The sequence below is a fragment of the Penicillium coprophilum genome (genome assembly GCF_028826855.1).
Source record: "Penicillium coprophilum strain IBT 35676 chromosome Unknown utg000001l_segment0_segment0, whole genome shotgun sequence".
Lineage (NCBI taxonomy): Eukaryota > Fungi > Ascomycota > Eurotiomycetes > Eurotiales > Aspergillaceae > Penicillium > Penicillium coprophilum.
Genome location: NW_026622720.1, coordinates 2,458,467 through 2,476,576, shown reverse-complemented (window position 1 = coordinate 2,476,576; position 18,110 = coordinate 2,458,467). Strand labels below are relative to the sequence as shown.

At 47.9% G+C, this 18,110-nt stretch overlaps 7 protein-coding genes across 7 annotated transcripts; 3 read left to right on the top strand and 4 right to left on the bottom strand.

Annotated features, from left to right (window-relative positions):
* Window positions 1-553: 553 nt before the first annotated feature.
* N7500_000936 (MmgE/PrpD family protein) lies at window positions 554-2,176 on the top strand (the record flags this gene model as incomplete). Its single annotated transcript, XM_056672082.1, has 4 exons — window positions 554-886; window positions 982-1,119; window positions 1,208-1,986; window positions 2,044-2,176. The coding sequence occupies 4 exons, from the start codon at window positions 554-556 to the stop codon at window positions 2,174-2,176; spliced, it is 1,383 nt and encodes a 460-aa protein (XP_056537655.1).
* Window positions 2,177-2,756: 580 nt separating this feature from the next.
* N7500_000935 (Rab family GTPase YPT6) lies at window positions 2,757-3,687 on the bottom strand (the record flags this gene model as incomplete). Its single annotated transcript, XM_056672081.1, has 5 exons — window positions 2,757-2,815; window positions 2,876-3,278; window positions 3,376-3,464; window positions 3,550-3,575; window positions 3,635-3,687. The coding sequence occupies 5 exons, from the start codon at window positions 3,685-3,687 to the stop codon at window positions 2,757-2,759; spliced, it is 630 nt and encodes a 209-aa protein (XP_056537654.1).
* Window positions 3,688-4,047: 360 nt separating this feature from the next.
* On the top strand, window positions 4,048-4,901 carry N7500_000934 (H(+)-transporting V0 sector ATPase subunit c''; the record flags this gene model as incomplete). The annotated part of the gene is made up of 5 exons (XM_056672080.1): window positions 4,048-4,105; window positions 4,164-4,198; window positions 4,262-4,353; window positions 4,413-4,721; window positions 4,793-4,901. 5 exons carry the CDS (start codon window positions 4,048-4,050, stop codon window positions 4,899-4,901), a joined length of 603 nt encoding a protein of 200 aa, XP_056537653.1.
* Window positions 4,902-5,592: 691 nt separating this feature from the next.
* N7500_000933 (bifunctional molybdopterin adenylyltransferase MobB/molybdopterin molybdotransferase MoeA family protein) lies at window positions 5,593-7,893 on the top strand (the record flags this gene model as incomplete). The annotated part of the gene is made up of 3 exons (XM_056672079.1): window positions 5,593-5,844; window positions 5,975-6,029; window positions 6,113-7,893. 3 exons carry the CDS (start codon window positions 5,593-5,595, stop codon window positions 7,891-7,893), a joined length of 2,088 nt encoding a protein of 695 aa, XP_056537652.1.
* A 356-nt stretch (window positions 7,894-8,249) lies between these two features.
* N7500_000932 (DDHD family phospholipase) lies at window positions 8,250-11,328 on the bottom strand (the record flags this gene model as incomplete). The annotated part of the gene is made up of 5 exons (XM_056672078.1): window positions 8,250-8,722; window positions 8,796-8,933; window positions 8,983-10,252; window positions 10,304-11,094; window positions 11,148-11,328. The coding sequence occupies 5 exons, from the start codon at window positions 11,326-11,328 to the stop codon at window positions 8,250-8,252; spliced, it is 2,853 nt and encodes a 950-aa protein (XP_056537651.1).
* Window positions 11,329-14,009: 2,681 nt separating this feature from the next.
* On the bottom strand, window positions 14,010-15,289 carry N7500_000931 (uncharacterized protein; the record flags this gene model as incomplete). Its single annotated transcript, XM_056672077.1, has 2 exons — window positions 14,010-15,185; window positions 15,278-15,289. The coding sequence occupies 2 exons, from the start codon at window positions 15,287-15,289 to the stop codon at window positions 14,010-14,012; spliced, it is 1,188 nt and encodes a 395-aa protein (XP_056537650.1).
* Window positions 15,290-16,158: 869 nt separating this feature from the next.
* N7500_000930 (uncharacterized protein) lies at window positions 16,159-17,335 on the bottom strand (the record flags this gene model as incomplete). The annotated part of the gene is given in 4 exon segments (XM_056672076.1): window positions 16,159-16,344; window positions 16,359-16,958; window positions 17,000-17,216; window positions 17,307-17,335. The coding sequence occupies 4 exon segments, from the start codon at window positions 17,333-17,335 to the stop codon at window positions 16,159-16,161; spliced, it is 1,032 nt and encodes a 343-aa protein (XP_056537649.1).
* Between the last annotated feature and the right edge of the window lie 775 nt (window positions 17,336-18,110).

The following is an 18,110-nucleotide window of genomic DNA, read 5'->3' as shown; positions in this document are numbered from 1 at the left end:
CAATCTATATGTTATATCTGATCTGATCAACAGCCATCCATGTGGCCTCGAAGGTGTCTTAGCAAAAAAATCATATGCGCAGGTGGCGTACCCCTTGCTTCACCAACGATCTTATGAATTTATGAAGATATTTATGCCTGAACTCTATTATTACTGCCTTGAGGCCTTGGAGCCTTATAGTCAAGGCACCAATCAATCGAAATAGGCACAAGTCGGCTATATGCTATCTACATATACCACGTTTGTCCTGCTATTTGAACGAATCACCTAAATATGAAATAAATGAACTGGATGCTTCTTGCTCAGAGTACAATATACGTGAGAATCTACGCTATACACCAATCTCTCTTGTGTACTCTCAAATCGATCTCATCGGCCATATATATATACCTCGGGAACTAAATAGATAACCAACTCACTCTTAGAAAGAGGGGAAGTACAACAAAATGGCCGACGCGCCCTACCCGTATCTTCCCCGCATATAGTCAGAGGTCGAAACGCGAAATTGAGATCAAGTCATAACATCCATTCCGTCCTCTTGAGAATCTGCGCAATGACTATCTCGTCGACCCAAGAAACCAGAACTGATCGATTGGTCAAATGGGCCGCCAACCTGAAGTACAACGACATTCCTGTTGATGTTGTCCAACGCACCAAGGATTTCTTTCTAGATACGTTGGGATGTACCATAGCCGGTCGTGACCACCCCGCTGTTTCTGCAATCGTGCGCTTTGCGGCTCAAATGGGCCCTTCTAGTGGGAAGAGCGAACTCATTGATGGCTCCCAAGCCCTCAATACTAGCCCGGCATTTGCTAGTCTAATCAATGCTGCTGCATCCCATGTAGTTGAGCAGGATGATCTGCACAATCGAAGCATCATGCATCCAGTGAGTCTTGCGTCTATCACATTGTGCCCTTTTTGGCTCCAGACCCATTATCAATGCACGACATGTCGACCCACATAACGCTTATTTGACTATAGGCAACTGTAATTTTCCCAGCCGCTCTTGCGGTATCCCAAGATATTGGAGCAAGCGGAGAAGATTTCATCACTGCTTGCGTGGTTGGTTACGAAGTTGGTTGCCGCGTTGGAGAGTATCTGGGTAAGAGCCATTACGAGGTAAGCTGCATCAGGCTCTTATGAGCAACACCATGCCAAGGGTACGGGACTGAGCCAGCTAGTGTTCGATTACTAACTTTTGCTATAGAAATTCCATACCACCGCAACAGGCGGAGTCATTGGAGTTGCAGCGGCTGTATCCCACCTCCTGAAGCTTGATGCAAACCAAACATCATCAGCAGTGGGAACAGCCGGAACTCAAGCCGCAGGATTATGGCAGTTCTTGATGGATGCAACTCACTCAAAGCAAGTGCACACAGCAAAAGCCTGTTTCGACGGTATATTCGCTGCCTATTCTGCTCGTGATGGTCTTCTAGGCCCACGAGACATTTTGGAAGGGCCGCGTGCAATGGGAGCAGCTCTAGTACCCGGCGAAACAAACCCAGAAGCAATTGACCAGAACTTGGGAATGAACTTTGCTGTTGTTCGTTCGAGCTTCAAATGGCACGCATCTTGTCGACACACGCATCCTAGCGTCGACGCACTGTTGAACCTGATGGCCAAGAACAAAGTCGCTTTTGATGATATCGACTCTGTCCTTGTCCCTACGTACCAGGCTGCTATCAACGTATTGAGCCTAAGTGGGAATGGCGACACGGTTCACCAGAGTAAGTTCTCAATGGGCTTTGTATTAGCCATTGCGGCGAAGAAAGGCCAAGCTATGATTACCGACTTTACCGAATCTGATCTGAGGGATAATTCGTTGCGTGAATTTCAGAGTCGAGTGAAAATGGAATACAGTGCGGAGATTGATTCTCAGTTCCCAGAAAGGTGGCAAGGGACTGTTATTGTTACGTGCAAGTCCGGGAAGACTCTCACGGAATCAGTCAAATTTGCAAAGGGAGACCCGGAGCTCCCCTTGACAAGGTATGCTTTCCATATTACTATCAGACTATATAATTATATTCTGATAGACATCGCTAGGTCCGAAATCGAGGCAAAGACTCACGCGCTTGCCAAATATGGCGGGATCACCGATACGAACAAGGTCGACTCTTTGATCAAGAGAGCGTGGAATTTAGAGCATGAGACAGATCTTAAGGGGTTTGTCTTTTAATCCATGCCTAGACGTATAAAAAAATGCTGTGGACACATTGAAAGTCCATTGTTACTTGTGACAGACCAAGCAAATTTCGGCCACTTTGGGTATCAATACTAGAACCTCATGATTGTCCATGTTGTAAGTGTTTTAGTTAATGGGTACGATAATATCGAGTTCATGTTTCATTGGCGCCGGCCATGCGGTGCGTTACCCAGAAGGGAAATGCCATATTATACAGCTTCATCAATTAAAGCATATCAGGCATATCAGACATGTTAGTTAGCCCATGCTGCCAAGAGTGGCAATCAGAAGACCCCCCAAAGGAAGTCAAGCAAAGTAACTTCAACCGCCACAAAAAAACGTATGATGCTGGTTAAACGGAAATCAAAACACCTTGTCTCCTCCCAAGAGCTCAGAAAATAAACTGGAGGACCGTATTCGGCACTGAAATATCTAGACACACGCTATCGACATGAGGAGCAAGCAAGCAAGCAAAGAAAGAAAGAAGAAACATGTACATCTTCGAAAATTGTAGGATATCATGGACAACCTCGATTTTGATAATCGAGATAGGGCACTTAAGGGACGGGGAATCTTAACAGGCACAGCCGTCGTTGCTGGTTGTTTCCTTGGGATTGATATTGACGTCAATCACTAAGAGACATGCCATGGTTAGTATAAGCGTCAGTTGACAAGGCAGGAGAATGAACATACTTGTGCTTTCGCCTTGCTTGGCTTCACCTTCCATTCCAGGAAGAGCCTGGGCGATTCGCCGGAAAAGCTGCTTCACATTATGCCCGACCTTTGCGCTGGTCTCGATAAACATCAATCCATTCTTCTTCGCCTCTTCCTCGCCCTGTGCGGTGGTAACTTCGCGCTTATCGTTCAAATCGGTCTTGTTGCCCACTAGCACAATAATAACATCATTTCCACGCTCTCCACGCACATCATCAATCCATTTTCGCGTGTTTTGGAAAGATTTGGCATTCGAAATATCGTAGACCACCACAGCAACGCTCGAGTCTCGGATGTACGAAGGAATCAGGGAACGGAAGCGCTCCTGGCCGGCGGTATCCCAAAGCTGAAGACGGACAGTACGATCTTCAAGGTACATAGTCTAGATACAATGGTTAGCCCCATAATTCCGCAAAAGATAACTTCTCGGGCAATGTCCAATGCATTGGAACCCTTGTGCGGGGTATAATGTGGCGTACCTTGGACAAAAAGTCGATGCCAATAGTTGCTTGGTATGTGTTGTCGAACGAATCATACATGAATCGAGTGATCAATGATGTTTTGCCGACTGTAGTAGCGTTAGATATCTCGTGCTAGCCCTCCTATTGACTAAAGCGCATGTAGGTAGATGTATGGAGTGATGATACGCTTACCACTTTGTTCGCCGAGGAATACCAGCCTACATATCTTCATTAGCAATGCAATCCTAATTTCACCCTCTGCTGTCCCAAGGCTTACTTGAACTTCTTTAAGGGGTTCGAATACGACCCAACTCCAGAGGCAGACGCCATTGTCGCAGCGATGTTGATGCGGGTAAAAATCAGGGGTAATAAAGCAGCGCGTGAGAAGGTCGGGGACTTGCAGCTGGGTGAAAGACGCGAAAACAAGGTTAATGAGAATACAGAAGGTTAAGACAAGCGTCTTCCCTTGAAAGAACAGTAAAAGCCAGGGGAAAACAGGTGGCCCAATACGTCCGGGGAAGCACCACACGAGGTCACCGCCCAAACGGACCAGTTAATCCGCTCCGGCCACCGAGTCCCCCATCACCCGCTTCCATCCTAGAGCTTCAGCTACCTTATCGGCTGCGTCTTCTACGGCTGCGATCATCCTGACCTTTTCATTTACTCGTCATCAGGCTCGTAGAGGTCGCCATGGCTTACCTCTATCCGGCCGGTGTCTCCACCACCGCTCTCATCGTGGTGGGATTGTGTACGTTTCAGTGAATCTGACATGCGATCTGGCAGCTAATGAGAGGTCTGGAATCTAGATATGCTCTTTCACGGAGAGGGCGAAGCGTTCAATGTACGGAACATATGCTAAAAACAAGCGATTTGGTGAAGTGATTACTGACCTGACACGTATTAGGTCGGCCGTTTCCTTGAGGAGGTTTCTCCATATGCTTGGGCAAACTTCGGAATTGCTTCATGTATCGGCTTCTCAGTTGTCGGCGCAGCATGGTAAGACGATCCTCACTGGCATTACTCGGTATCGCGATGTTGACCGCGTATCTTCTTAGGGGTATCTTCCTTACCGGCTCATCGATTGTTGGCGGTGGTGTCCGAGCACCCCGTATTCGCACCAAGAACTTGATCTCCATTATTTTCTGTGAAGTCGTCGCTATTTACGGTGTCATCATGGCCATTGTCTTCTCCTCAAAGCTCAGCCCGGTACCCGAAGGCGCAATCCACACCTCCAGCAACTACTACACTGGATATGCGGTCTTCTGGGGAGGAATCACAGTCGGTGTTTGCAATCTTATTTGCGGCATTTCCGTTGGTATCAATGGAAGTGGTGCTGCTCTGGCCGATGCCGCCGATCCCAGCCTGTAGGTGATCCTAGTGATATTGTTGATGAGAGATACCGAGGGCTGTCACTTACATTTTCCTTTTTTTTTAGATTCGTGAAGATTCTTGTCGTCGAGATCTTCAGCTCAGTACTGGGTCTGTTCGGTTTGATTGTCGGCCTTCTCGTGGCCCAAAAGGCAGCGGTGTTGGAGGCGGCCTGAAATTGAGTCTTATGGAGAAAGAGCTTCAAATTTGGGTGGCAAACAGATATCGGGGACTCGAAGCATATGTCCCAGGCGATTCGCTTCGCCGCATTCTCATTTTCACAGTTCATGTTCATGTTTCGATATACACCGCATTGGGGCGTCTGGGGTCGACTATGCAGAGCTATTTTGGTTTTGCTGAATTGCATCAATGGTCTGGAGATCATATGTATCAGATCTTAGGCCGCGTGAGCTAGTTCTAGCTTGTTACACTAGGGATGTGAAAGAATATTTGTAAAAATCGCTGTCAGATGACTACACGTGCACCTATATTTATATCTGGACATAGTAATTCTCTATATAGCCTGTATTTTGGGAAATACTGATGTAAAACAATGGCTTCCTGAACCTATTCAAATTGATTAAACGGCAATTTAGGTATTTACAATCAGACCTGACCGAGGCTATGCCCTGTACTTTGTACAAGGACTTCGGGATAATTCGTATCAACTTAATATGAGGAGACCTAGGCTTTTGAAAATGATTGGTACATACGAAAAGCAGCATTGGCACTAATTTCACTAAATACACTAACGTTAATGAATGTCGGGGTTTGGCGATAGTCCGATGGGATTTTCCCTATTAAACAGAACTCCCTCTCCCCCACCACATCCACTTCCCCAGACTTTGCCAATGCACAACGCACATCATGACCAAACTGAGAGTCGCAATCCTGATTGTCTCGGACACTGCCTCGAAAGACCCCGCTTCTGACAAGGTCTTCGATGCACTTAGACCGATCTTGTCCGAAGGGTGGGAACCCCCCGCATTCAAGATCGTCCCGGACGACGTGTTCCAGATTCAACAATCAATATACGACTGGGCCGATAGCCCTAATTGGTATAATCTCATTCTTCTTAGTGGAGGAACGGGATTTTCTGTCAAGGACAACACTCCAGAGGTTTGTGATATTCTGATTTTGACCGTTGTCTTGTGCTGACATCACCAGGCCGTATCCCCCTTATCCAACGCCATGCGCCGGGACTAGTGTAAGTTAGATACCCTCGCATTGACGCTAATGGCCTTGGAAGCTAACCAAGACTTCAAGACACGGCATGATTGCTGCCTCGTTGAAGGTAACCCCCTGTGAGCATGACATCAGGGGCGCTGTTGGCGCTGCCGTGGCGCTTCGCCTTAATTATATTTACTTCAGCTAATCCCCCGCGCAGTTGCTATGATGGCCAGACCAGTTGCTGGTGTACGAAATAAGACTTTGATCATTACATTACCCGGTTCACCCAAAGGAGCTATGGAGAACCTCGATGCCGTTGTTAAGCTTCTCCCACATGCCTGTCTACAGTCTGCCGGGGCCAATTCACGGGAACTCCATGCTGGAGGTGTGAAGAAGCTCGAATCAGACGCTGGAGTTGATGACCATCAACATAATCACCACCATCACCACCACCATCATGGCCATGACCATGGACATGGACACAAGACCCCAAAGGCGCATACGTCGCCATCAGAGAGACCACAGTCCAACGACCCAAGTGCCGGCCCTAACCGGCGCTATCGCTCCTCACCATACCCCATGCTCTCTGTAGATGAAGCGCTTCGGCGGATCAATGAGCACACTCCCGACCCAGAAGTCGTGGAGGTCCCAGTGACTACGTCCTTAATTGGATCGGTGATCGCCGAAGATGTCTACGCTGCAGAGGCCGTGCCAGCATATCGAGCTAGTATCGTCGATGGCTACGCTGTTATTGCACCAGACTCTAGCGCCGCCGGCCAATCCACGAAAGGCATCTTCCCCGTAGCGTCCGTTACCCATGCCAATTTCGGTGGGAATCTAGAGCCATTGCAACCAGGGACCATCGCTAGAATTACTACTGGCGCCCCTCTTCCCCCAAACGCAAATGCCGTAGTCATGGTCGAGGATACGATACTGGACTCATGCACACCTGACGGAAAGGAAGAAGCGACAGTCGAAATTCTTGCCGAAGATATTGAGCCCGGTGAGAATGTGCGCGAGCCTGGCAGTGATGTTATGCTAGGCTCCAAAATCGTCGCCCGCGGGGATTTCATTTCTCCCGTCGGTGGAGAAATTGGTTTACTGGCATCAACCGGCACCAAAACAGTCAAAGTCTTCCGGAAACCACGCGTAGGCGTTTTGAGTACCGGCGATGAGCTCGTCGAGCACAGTGACCCGCGAACTCTTACAGGAGGTCAAATTCGCGATTCCAACCGCCCATCTCTTCTTTCATGCCTCAATTCATGGGGTTTCGAAACCGTCGACCTCGGCATCGCTCGTGATACACCTGCCAGCGAGCTCGAAAATGCCCTCCGCGACTCTCTACGCGGCGTGGGCCGAGCCTCCACCAGCGTCGACGTAATAATCACAACTGGTGGTGTCTCAATGGGCGAACTAGACCTCCTCAAGCCCACAATCGAGCGCTCCCTCGGCGGCACCATCCACTTTGGCCGTGTCGCCATGAAACCAGGCAAACCAACCACCTTCGCAACCGTCCCTTTCAAACCAACCGGCGACGCCACATCCTCCCAGCAGGAGCGCCAATCAAAACTCATATTCTCGCTCCCTGGTAACCCGGCCTCCGCCCTTGTCACACTAAACCTGTTTGTTCTTCCCTCGTTGCACAAGCTCACTGGCTTGGGCCACAGCTCCCAAGCACTTAGCTCTAAGCCTTGGCTCGCGCCACAACTTGGTCTCCCACGTGTCGCTGTCGTTCTGACGCATCACTTCCCGCTTGATCCTAAGCGCACGGAGTACCATCGTGCTGTGGTTACAGCATCGCGCTCGGATGGTCGGTTATACGCGACAAGCACGGGAGTGGAGGGCGCCGGACAACGATCTTCGAAGGTCGGCAGTTTGGCCAAAGCGAATGCTTTGGTCGTGCTGCGGGCTGGACGGGGCGTAGGTATTAAAGGTGAGATCGTGGAGGCTTTGCTGATGGGGGATGTTCATGGTTCGGACACTCGGGTCATTTGCTAGAGATGTGATATGATATATGATTTATGCCCAGGCGGAGACTGGATCTCCTGAAAACAGCTTTTGTTTTGGTTAATTATCTGTCTGTCTCTTGAGGTTTGTATATTTCTTGCCTTCTCGCCTTGTCTTCACAATTTTTCGGCCTCTTTTTGGACAGACGATATACGAGTCAACAACTGTTGAATTTTCCATATTTGATGGGAATATAGATACATTATGGGTTTTACATGAAAAATTTCAAATTCCCAAGTTGTATGTTTGTATGCGAATACTACAATCACATACATCACTGTTCTATCCCAGACAACAGAATTAAAACCAAAGCTATGGTAACGTACATAGATTGCCCAGAGATAGAATCACCCCTTAGAATACTTCCATCCCTTCTTCTTCTCAGCCCGAAAAGCAAGCAGTGTCCCTTCTCTCCCTTGCTTTCTTGCAATTTCCACAACCAAGAACCGCACAAAATCACCCAGTGTCCAGTAACTGCTATGCGCACTCAGCATGTTGAGGTACTGGATATTCAACGGGCCACCACCACCCGAAAGATAATAATCAATTTGACCGTTATCGTTGAGCAGAAGCATGCGTTTTTCAGCGATCTCCTCACGCGTGAAGTCATGGGTCTCGAGCTCAACATTAGATGGGAGCTTGGAGATTGCTGCGGGGCGAGTAGGGGCTGTGGAGGGCAGAAATGTTGACGGGGTTGAGCTCCAGCGGAAGACGCTTCCGAAGGATTGCCAGAAGGTGGAGGTGGAGGTAGGGATAGAGCCCATTTTGAGGGAGTTGGAGAGGTCTGAGTCTACTGTTGCATTGACTCGGTACGCGATTGCTGAAAAGGGTTGTCAGTATTTGAGACAAAGGGGGTGGGAAAATCAGATGGGAAGGTCATGCAAGCCACGTACGGTCAGTTGTGTGCATGATATTGTAGAGGTTATCTACGGCAAGACAGCCATATTGACCGGCTTCACCCGCAACGCCACGGAGTAAATCGTCACCGTCACTACCTGGCTTGTCTCTGCCCTTTCGGGGAAGAAGACTAGCTGCGAGGATGTTAGATATGAAGCGCAATGATGTAAGTTTTAGACATACCCTTATTAAGAAGCAGAAAGAAGCCGACTGGGCTTCCGCAGAGGAAGAGATGTCGAGTATCAAACTCAAAGATATCACTGTGTAAAGTCGTACTAGAAAAGTCAAACTGGGGAACATGTGTTGGCTGATGGCTGAGAATGTCTACAGCCATAACACTTCCTAGCGAGTGAGCAATGAGATGCACACGGCCATGTTCCTGGAACCCTGCATTGTTTTTACACCAGAGGCGATACACTCGGTTCGCTTCTCTAATCACCGCCTTGACCATCTTCGGTTTGTGATGTGACAGATAGTAGGGGATATCAAGCATCACATCGCTGATCAGGGACCGGATAGCAGGAAGAGTCTGGGGTGTGATATCTTCAAGTGAGAAAGTGTTGCTACCTGGGTCCTCAATACCCGCTTCGACATCAGGGTCATCCAATGACAAGTTTGCGCGCCAATTCACAGGAAGAACCATGATCCCCCCATGGTCCTGGCGAACATGCGGCCAAACAGGTTCGTTATTGAGCTCCATGTTCACCTCACGCCGGAACGCATTGATAGCATGAGTAAAATGGAAGCTTTCCATTCTCTCCGATAACTTTTGCCCGATGCCATGGATCACGAGAACCAAGTCTGTTGGAGGTGGTCGCGACTCTTCCATCTTGCATGCGTAGCATATTTGTTCACCTTGCACAGAAGGACTTTTCGACTGGGTCTTGCGAATATAATGGCGCACATCGATAGGATTGGGCTTTGATGGATGCAGTTGTTCCCATACTTTTCGACTAAAGCCGCGAACTACAGGTATGCCTATCTGACGGCCTTTCCTGATTGCATTAAGGGGTCGTCGTCCCCTCGACGCGGAGGGAAGCAAGCTGGGACGAAGTACTTGGGCATTTGTTGCATCGACGTAGATAGCACTAGATGTGAGATATGATTTGATACTCTCAGATTGAACAGAAGTACCACCAGCGGCGCGATTTGCGTCGAATCTCAAAGGATCCTCTGACTCATCGAGAGGCGAATTGCTACTCTGTGACGCCTGTGCACTCTCTTGATCTGTCCACAGCGGATGAACAATCTTCAACTCAGCATCGGCCCCATTTTCCACGCAACTATTCAATTCATCTTGCCAAGTGTCACTCCATGGCTTTAAGTAAACGTAGCCTTCCTCCAATTTATTCGCAAGTTCAGTTTCAACAGGCAACATAGTATTCTTGTAGAACCAAGTAGCTCGAACGACATTTGATATGTCCTGAAGAGGCCTCCAGTAGATAGGTTTCATCTGTAAAAACTGTTATTTCAATTCAAAGGCGAGCGGAGAGGTTTTACTGACCTTGAGATTCGGTAATTCGACCAGATGAAGCCGTGAGACACCCACTGGAATCTTTGTCTGTGTATTTGGCTCCTCTGTCCTCTCCCTTTGCGAGTCCTGAGTCAACTGATCCAGGCTCACAGTTGTTCTGAGTCCTGAAGGTTTCGGGGCACTTCGAGGAGTACCACTAGTTCGAAGCTCCGCCTGCCATTCGCCTCCTTCTCTAGATGAAGTTGACTCAAATGAGCGACCAAGCGGCGTCTGAGGCTGAGATATCGGCGCCCGTATAAAAGGAGATCCACTCATGCTTGCATCATGAGAGTAATCAGCTCGCAGACTTCCAGTCCCCTCGTCGCCTTCGCCCACGTTCTCGGCCTCCGGTGGAGAACTGCTTCTTCTTTTGGCGGCACTCGACTCGTTCACCGAGGATGCGCGCGCTCTTTTCCGATCGATGATAATTCCTTTTGTGGGTTCATGCCTTAGCCCATCACTCAATGGAGAGCCCATACGATTTTCCTTGCCGACTTCACGGGCTCGAATTCCAGCACTGCCGGTAGCAAATGCGATATGGCTCTTGTGACTGCGAGAAGGAAGGTCCTCCGGGAAGGAAGGGGGATTACTCAGAGTACTTCCTCTACTGCCAACCAAGGAGGAATTCTCTTGGTTGGCTGCCTTGCGGTGATTGATATCTGAGACTGATTCATGACCAGGCACGGCTATCCCAGGAGGCCCTGTCGATGTATTTGGTCTTGATCTGAGGTTCTCATCAGACTTGGTCTTTCTCGCTTCCCGTAGATCTCGCCAAGCTTCCTCTAAGGCGATGTTATCCCTAGCCGAAAATGGCGTGGGGGAATTCTCTCATTGCCGGCTCCCTGGCTTGCCGGTGGAGGCAGAGCAGCCAGTGGATCATCGATGGGCAATGCTGAGATATAGAAGAATTGTGACCGGATCTCTGGTGGTGATGAAAGTGATTGAAAACTGGTGAAGTCCTGCTCTTCATCCACAAGCAGGCAACTCGGACCGTAGGTGTGGATCGGGCCCGCCATTCGGATATTTGTATGGAGCTGAGCCCCTGTGTTTTGAGCTGGTATTGATCTCCACCCCTGATATGGAGGGCTAAACGCGGGTTGTATCGGCGATCATTGGGGGCCGGGCTGTTGAGGTCCACAAGTTTTGTTGGAGATACCACAAAGGTGATTATCTACAAGTTCAAGAGATTTGTCAAATGGCAGAGCGGTGACTGCCTGGCACCCGTGATCCTAGAAGCCGATGACGTCGGCCCACGTGTTTTGTGTACTTCAACCTTGCCTTTTCACTTAACATATTACAAGTTACCTGGCAAACTTGGAAAAGTTCCAAGGATTACTCTGTAATTCGATCATGATAGAAAAACGCCAGGGCCGGAAACACTTTGTATGGCCTGAGATCTCAGACGACAACAAAGCCTCATGGCTGCAATTAGCGCTCCGCAAAGCCCACAAAGCCCACAAAGCCCAACCCACTAACGGGCTGGGGTTTGGGCCCGGTCCTTAGGCCTAGCGGTGGGCTGAGTATGGGTCACCATAAAGGCCCGAAAAGGACCAAACGATGTAAATAATCTAGAAAACGTGACTTTTTCAAATACTCTATGTATGTTGTGTAGAACCCGTTTCTCGCATTTAATTTAGAGTAATAATTTGGTATCATAATTTAAATTTTGTAAATGGATAATTAAATATATTAATCACGTTTGAGAACGCGAGAACACACGAGAAACGCGCTCTGGAAAGAATATAAAGTAGAGGGCTTCATTAAGAAAGTAGTGGTGCATACTCCCATATTCATGAGAATGACAAGTAGTTGACTCGAGACCATGACTTTCGACTTGAGGAAATTTGAATATCATTGAAGATCATGGTATTCGATCTCAATATCCAAGTTACAAGTTCAGCCAAATACTCTCTATATTTTCAACGAAGGGAAAATGATCATCCGTTCTTGCGTCTTATGTGATTTAACCAACAAGTATTCTTGGTGACTTCGATGTGTTCAATTAGAATGTTTATGTATACGAGCTGTTTTCACTATGAAGACTTTGGGAGTATGGGAAGTGCGATTGAGCATATCTGGGTGCGAGCTTCATCGGACGACCTCGACGCGCGGGATAATCGAGAATCAGAATATTGGATAGGCGACTTCCATGGGTATTTTTGCGGTGTTGGAATGGTATACTAACTAGCGCTCGGCCAAGCCCACAAATGGGCCCGGATCCTAGTGCAGACGCCCAGCCCTCAGTGGGCTACAGGCTTAAACTTCGAAGCCCCAACCTGACCCACAGCGCATTCGTGGGGCCTATAAGGCTCCTATCATCTCTAAATTCTCTAGACAGCGCGTTTTCTCGCGTTTCTAAACGTCATATATATTTAAGTACCAGTCTACTACATATTAATTAAACTATTATTACCCTTTAGATAAGGACAAAAAACAGGATCTATATACTTCGTAGTTAAAAGAGACATTTTTTAAAAATATCTATATTGACAAGTATTTGTTCGGCCCGTATTAAGGGCCGGTTAGTGGGCTTTCACCCTAGGTAGACTTGCAGCCCACCCGTGGGCCCGAAGATAGGGCCCCAGCCCCAGCCTATTTACAGGTTGGGTTGGGTTGGTCTGTGGGCTTTGCAGAGCTCTGATACTGACTGCGCAAGGGGTTCATTTCTAAGAGAATCGATTCTTTACATGAACATCGGTATCAAAGGTATATCAAACACTAATACATATCTCGATTATGTACAATCGCAAGGATATTTAGAAGAACCAGACGAATTGTTGCTGCTGTCTCAACTAATGTCCAGCAGCGGGGTATAGGCGAAGCCCGTCTTCCTATGACCTCCCATGGGCTTTAATGACGTGGTGAGCTACGGAATACTGTACATACAAGAGTAGACGGCCGCTTATGCGGCTTTTTGATGTCTCTAGGACTCTTAAGTAGCTCTTTTCAGCGGTATTTTTAGACATGCTTCTTATGTCTTGATTCTTTGCCTTATCGGTCTTATAGAGAGATAACAGAGTACGGAAGGGAAACAAGCATAACGTGTTCCACATGTGAGCTGCGCACACAATCGAGCTACACAGCCGCAATACCATATTCAATCGAAATACTACAACAACCAACGTATTTTAAATATTCTTCTACTTGCTGATGGCAGTTGATCAGCTCCTTTAGGAGTGTATATCAATTTCGAAAAGTTTAAAAACTTACGTTGCTGTCGCATTGGAAGAAAACACGTCGCTGATCCCCAGAGATATATATATCAATCACTGCTTTGCCAAAGTCCCTTAAACTCTATACTACAGCTAAATGTCATATAAAAAGCATTATGCTATGCTACAAGGATATATTTCCGCAGACAATTTTTATTGCAAAATCGAATTGTTGTATATCAGATTTACTATGTGTTTTGGACCGCGCAGATCGCATATGGGAAACTTTCACTTTACGCACGAGACTTAACTATGTATAACTTTTGATTGTGTGCCAATGGAGAACAACCTCATTCAGAATGATTCGGTGTCATTGCCGGTTGGCCTAACGGAACAAAAAAATTGAAAGCAAGACACTCCGATAGGGGGAATCGAACCCCCGGCTGCCGTGTGAGAGACGGCGATGTTAGCCACTACACCATATCGGATGTGGGTTGAGGGTTACACCGTTAAGCTTTATATGAAATTCAATTAAGCGAATTTGTCTAAGCCTTGGCTATTCCTTTGTCGTTCTTTTGGGCGAGAAGTTTCCGGTCCCTCCTTTTCTTTTTCGCGTGCCGAATCGCCAGGACCATATTGATCAAGAATATGGTAACGAACATCACTCCCACAGAGCCCACGATTGCAGCCACAGTGATGATTGAGAACGCAGAAAAGCCGTAAGAAGCCCGCAGGAAGGCGGTGTTCGTATTCAGTGGTGGTATCGTGGCGCCGACCTGCATGGCCGTGAGTACAAGAGAAGAATAGACCAATACGATGAGAATCCAAGCAAAATTACGCTGGAAGAACACTGTATAGCGGTTGTAGCCGTACAAGTAGCCGCGAATGAAGTGCGTAAAGAAAAAGCGAATACTGTATATCGAGTTGATTCTTCCGAGTCGTAGCTCACCAAAGTGGTAGCGTTTATTGACCTTGTCAAGAACGTTGGGATCGACATGTAAGATGAACTCTGCCACGAAGCTCTTCCACCAGAGCCACGTTATCTCACTCGGAAGGAGGTCTAGCTTATGAGCCAGGTTTAGATCGAGCGGCGAGCAGATTAGCCAAACATAGGAGAGCAAGATTCCACAGGCGGATTTGTGAAGATCCTCGGATTTGCAGAGATACGTCTCCCAGAATTGAAAATTAAGCAAATAATCCGGAAGTGGCTTGATGAAAATTTTGTTGGAAAACTTGAGGAGGTGGAGGTCCGCTTGCTCGGTCAGAATGATATCAAACCCCATCATCTTCTGTCGGTGTATCGGCCTAGCATTGAGGGGTCTCCCGGCCATCCAAAGGTGTCCATGAATTCTATTGAGCCGGGAGTGGTCAAGGTCCCGTTCGAGATATTCTTGAACATCATCCGCGACCAAAAAGACGTCGTGCGCTTTGTTCCGGGAGATGGTCGGCAAGTTCACCAGCAGGGCAGAAGAGGATGTAGCTATGGACGTGCTTTTCAGCTGCGGCTGGAAACCACCGCTTGTCGGTGATTCGTGGTCATTTGCATCTTGAAAGATGCTGCCAGCCAGACTCACTTGTGGGGAGGTAACGACTCCATTTTCAATGGGCTCTTGAGCACCCCCAGCAGAACTCGTCGGCGGCGAAGAATCCTGACGCGCATGGCCCAAGGGATTGTCCCGTGTTGGCGGTCGCAATAAAAAGGGAGGTCTCAATAATTCGTCCTACACGGCATCAGCACTTGACAGTTGCATCGTAAATTGTAATGGAAAACGCCCGTCCATGAACCGAACAGCTTTCGCTTCTAGAAGCTTACCTTATTTTCCATCATTTCCCCAGTCCTTGGGAAATGGGGCAGGGTGTTGGAAAAAGATTGAAGCCAAAGAAATCAATCATAAATGGTTGGACTTCAATTGAACAAGTGAAAGTGCTCGGGTTTTCTTGCTATTTTTAGCAGCGAGGGGAAGGTGAAGAAGCCATTGAGAAACTTCAGTGCTACCTGCCTTTCAAATCAAGCATTTCATCGAAATGGGCAGCGCCTCGAATCCCATGTGGCTTAGACCCAAGTCTCAAAAAAATTGATTGGTTAGGATGCAGTCAGCTGAATGACTGTCAAGAGGCGACGTCATGCTGGCCTCGACTTCTAGTTTTCACAGAGAGCAGGGCGATGTGATCTTGACCTGCCCCTCCACCCAGAAAAAGCAAAAGTGGGGGCTGAACTGGCAGACGGGAATGATGGGAGATACGCGACACACGGAAGACACGGCATGTTCTAGGTGCGAGGCTACTTTAGCGCCTTTGAGGACGTGCAGGGCATGCAGAAGCGACGGAGGAGATGGGATTAATTGGTGTTTAGATGACCGCTTGGAAAGCCCTAAAGGGGAGGAGGGTGGCAACGGCAAGGGACAATTGCTCTTAACGAAAACGAATCTGAAAGCGCTGGTGGCGTCCTGCAGCATGTCTGAGGCGGTGCTCAGCGCCCATGGTTGGGCGGCTTGCCGCTCTGTTCGGGGCACTTCGGGCAGATATTCAGCGGGTACAGCAAAAGGTACATTTCTTATTATGACTAAACAAGGTACAAGCAGCGAGTAATTCTCGTAATATGTTTATCTCAATAAAAACGCATAATCTACTTTAGTGCACGCGGCATTGACAACACAGCGTGATTAAAAATATCTTAGCAATGTAGCAGGTCAGCTAGGATGAGGAAAAAACTGGCCCATACAACTTGACGACGTCATTTGTCGTCGACTGGGGACCCAAAACCCAGTCGGTATCTTCGTGGCACTGGTTTACTGCGGAAGCTGATCCAGCAAACCCTGTGTCCTGATATTTGGCTCTTTTGTTGTAACATTCCGACTCGTCATTCGTCTGGTCTTCTAACTAGTGCTTCTGACTTGTCTGGACTTGTGGCCGATACAAATCACGTAGAGAGATTTGTTCAGATGAAATGCGGTCGTCACTGAAGTATAGCTGCCGTAGTTCTTCAAGCATGTGGCGAGTACCGGCATCAACGACGATAAAGAAACGCGGACTTGCAAGGGCGGCAAACGCACGACGAATAGACGCAAGGGGAGCACCGTGCCATTCTTTTGGAGTTGAGAAGGTTTTTCAATCCCTGGGATTTGACTGTTGTGGAGGAATTGTTTAAGGAATACCCGATTGTATCGGCCTCCGATAGCAGTGGGCGATATTTGGTTTAAGTCAATTTCATGCTGCTTGTAGTCTGCACTTGTCGGTACCTGCCGCGAAAGGGCTGAGAGAGGGACTACAGTATCTGTTGCGATCTGTTCTCGGCGAGCACGATCTCGGCGTTCGAGATCAATGAAGTACTGTAAATCTGTTGGGAAAAATACGTATCCGGGGTCAAGCGACATATCGAGCTCGGTATGGCAAGATCCACAGAGAGGAAATTGTGTTTTGGGTGTTTTTATAGTTGAAGGTAAACAGCCCAGCTTGCTCCCATACATGAATTTGAATAAAGCGGGACTTTTTAGCTTAGAGATCAAAGATTATAGGGAATTTATTCCAAAGGCACCTGGGGGTCATGATGGGGCACGACATGACAAATATCCGGTGCTCTTGTCGAGCACGCCCAATACGTAGTACCGGCAATTCGTAGTGTTTCTGCCTGAATTGCCGCAGAGAAGAAACCAGATATTGCAATGCTGGACCCCGATGAAGAAGTTGCCATGACATGACAGCCGATGAACGGCGAGAGTAGGGTAGAAGTGGAGGTGGTATTTGGTTGCGGTCTGTTACGTGGTCAGTTATAATGGCGCATGGATGTATTGGAGTGAAGACTAACATCAACCCAACAAGAAACAGGGAGCTTCCAGACTCACAGGCTGGAGTTGGGGAAGGTGTGTTTCATGGAGAAGGCACGTAGAGACGAGATACTTTGGATGGACCCATAATTCACCTGGCCTCCTACTATCACGTAGGAAATGGCGGCGTAATAATGAAATAGCTTCCCTTTTCGATTGATACTAGCCTAATAATTGTACGCTGTTCTACGCTTAGCAAAGTCCGGTTGTAATATTCCTGCTCGAATGCTTTAATACTTTACCCAAGTCAAGACTAGCTCCCCCTGACACGCTCCGGATGAGTGCATGTGTAATATGTACGGAGTGCCAATGTCAAGGACGTCCGAGAGTGAGTTCCAATGGGAAAAGAAAGTACTGGAGACACTGCATGTCGGGATCGCAGTCCACTTACGACTGGGTTTGAAGGGTATCGATGCTATCATGCTTTCAATTATGTGGTAGAGCTTTGCGGTTTACCTAGGTAGGTTCTGCCAAGAAACCAGAAAATCAACAATTTACATTGCTCCAATTGCAGAAGGGCAGTGGCTGACATGATTGAGAGACTAGCCAAAGGGTGAGCTAGAGGGTGAACCAGGAAAGTTGGAGAAAGTTATACAAACTCGGTCAGCGACAATTTGGGTCTTCATTCAGTCGTGTGCGAAGCGACTAATTTTTATTTGGGGAAATAGCAGTCCCGGTGTTCAGAGGTTACCGACAACTGCAGCTCAGCGATTACTGTACTCTGACTATGCTTGCTACTCCGAGGATGCACGCTCTGTGATAATTTGATACAAGGACTTGTCGGAATAAAGACCAATCCAGCACCACTCCGTCATCCTGGTC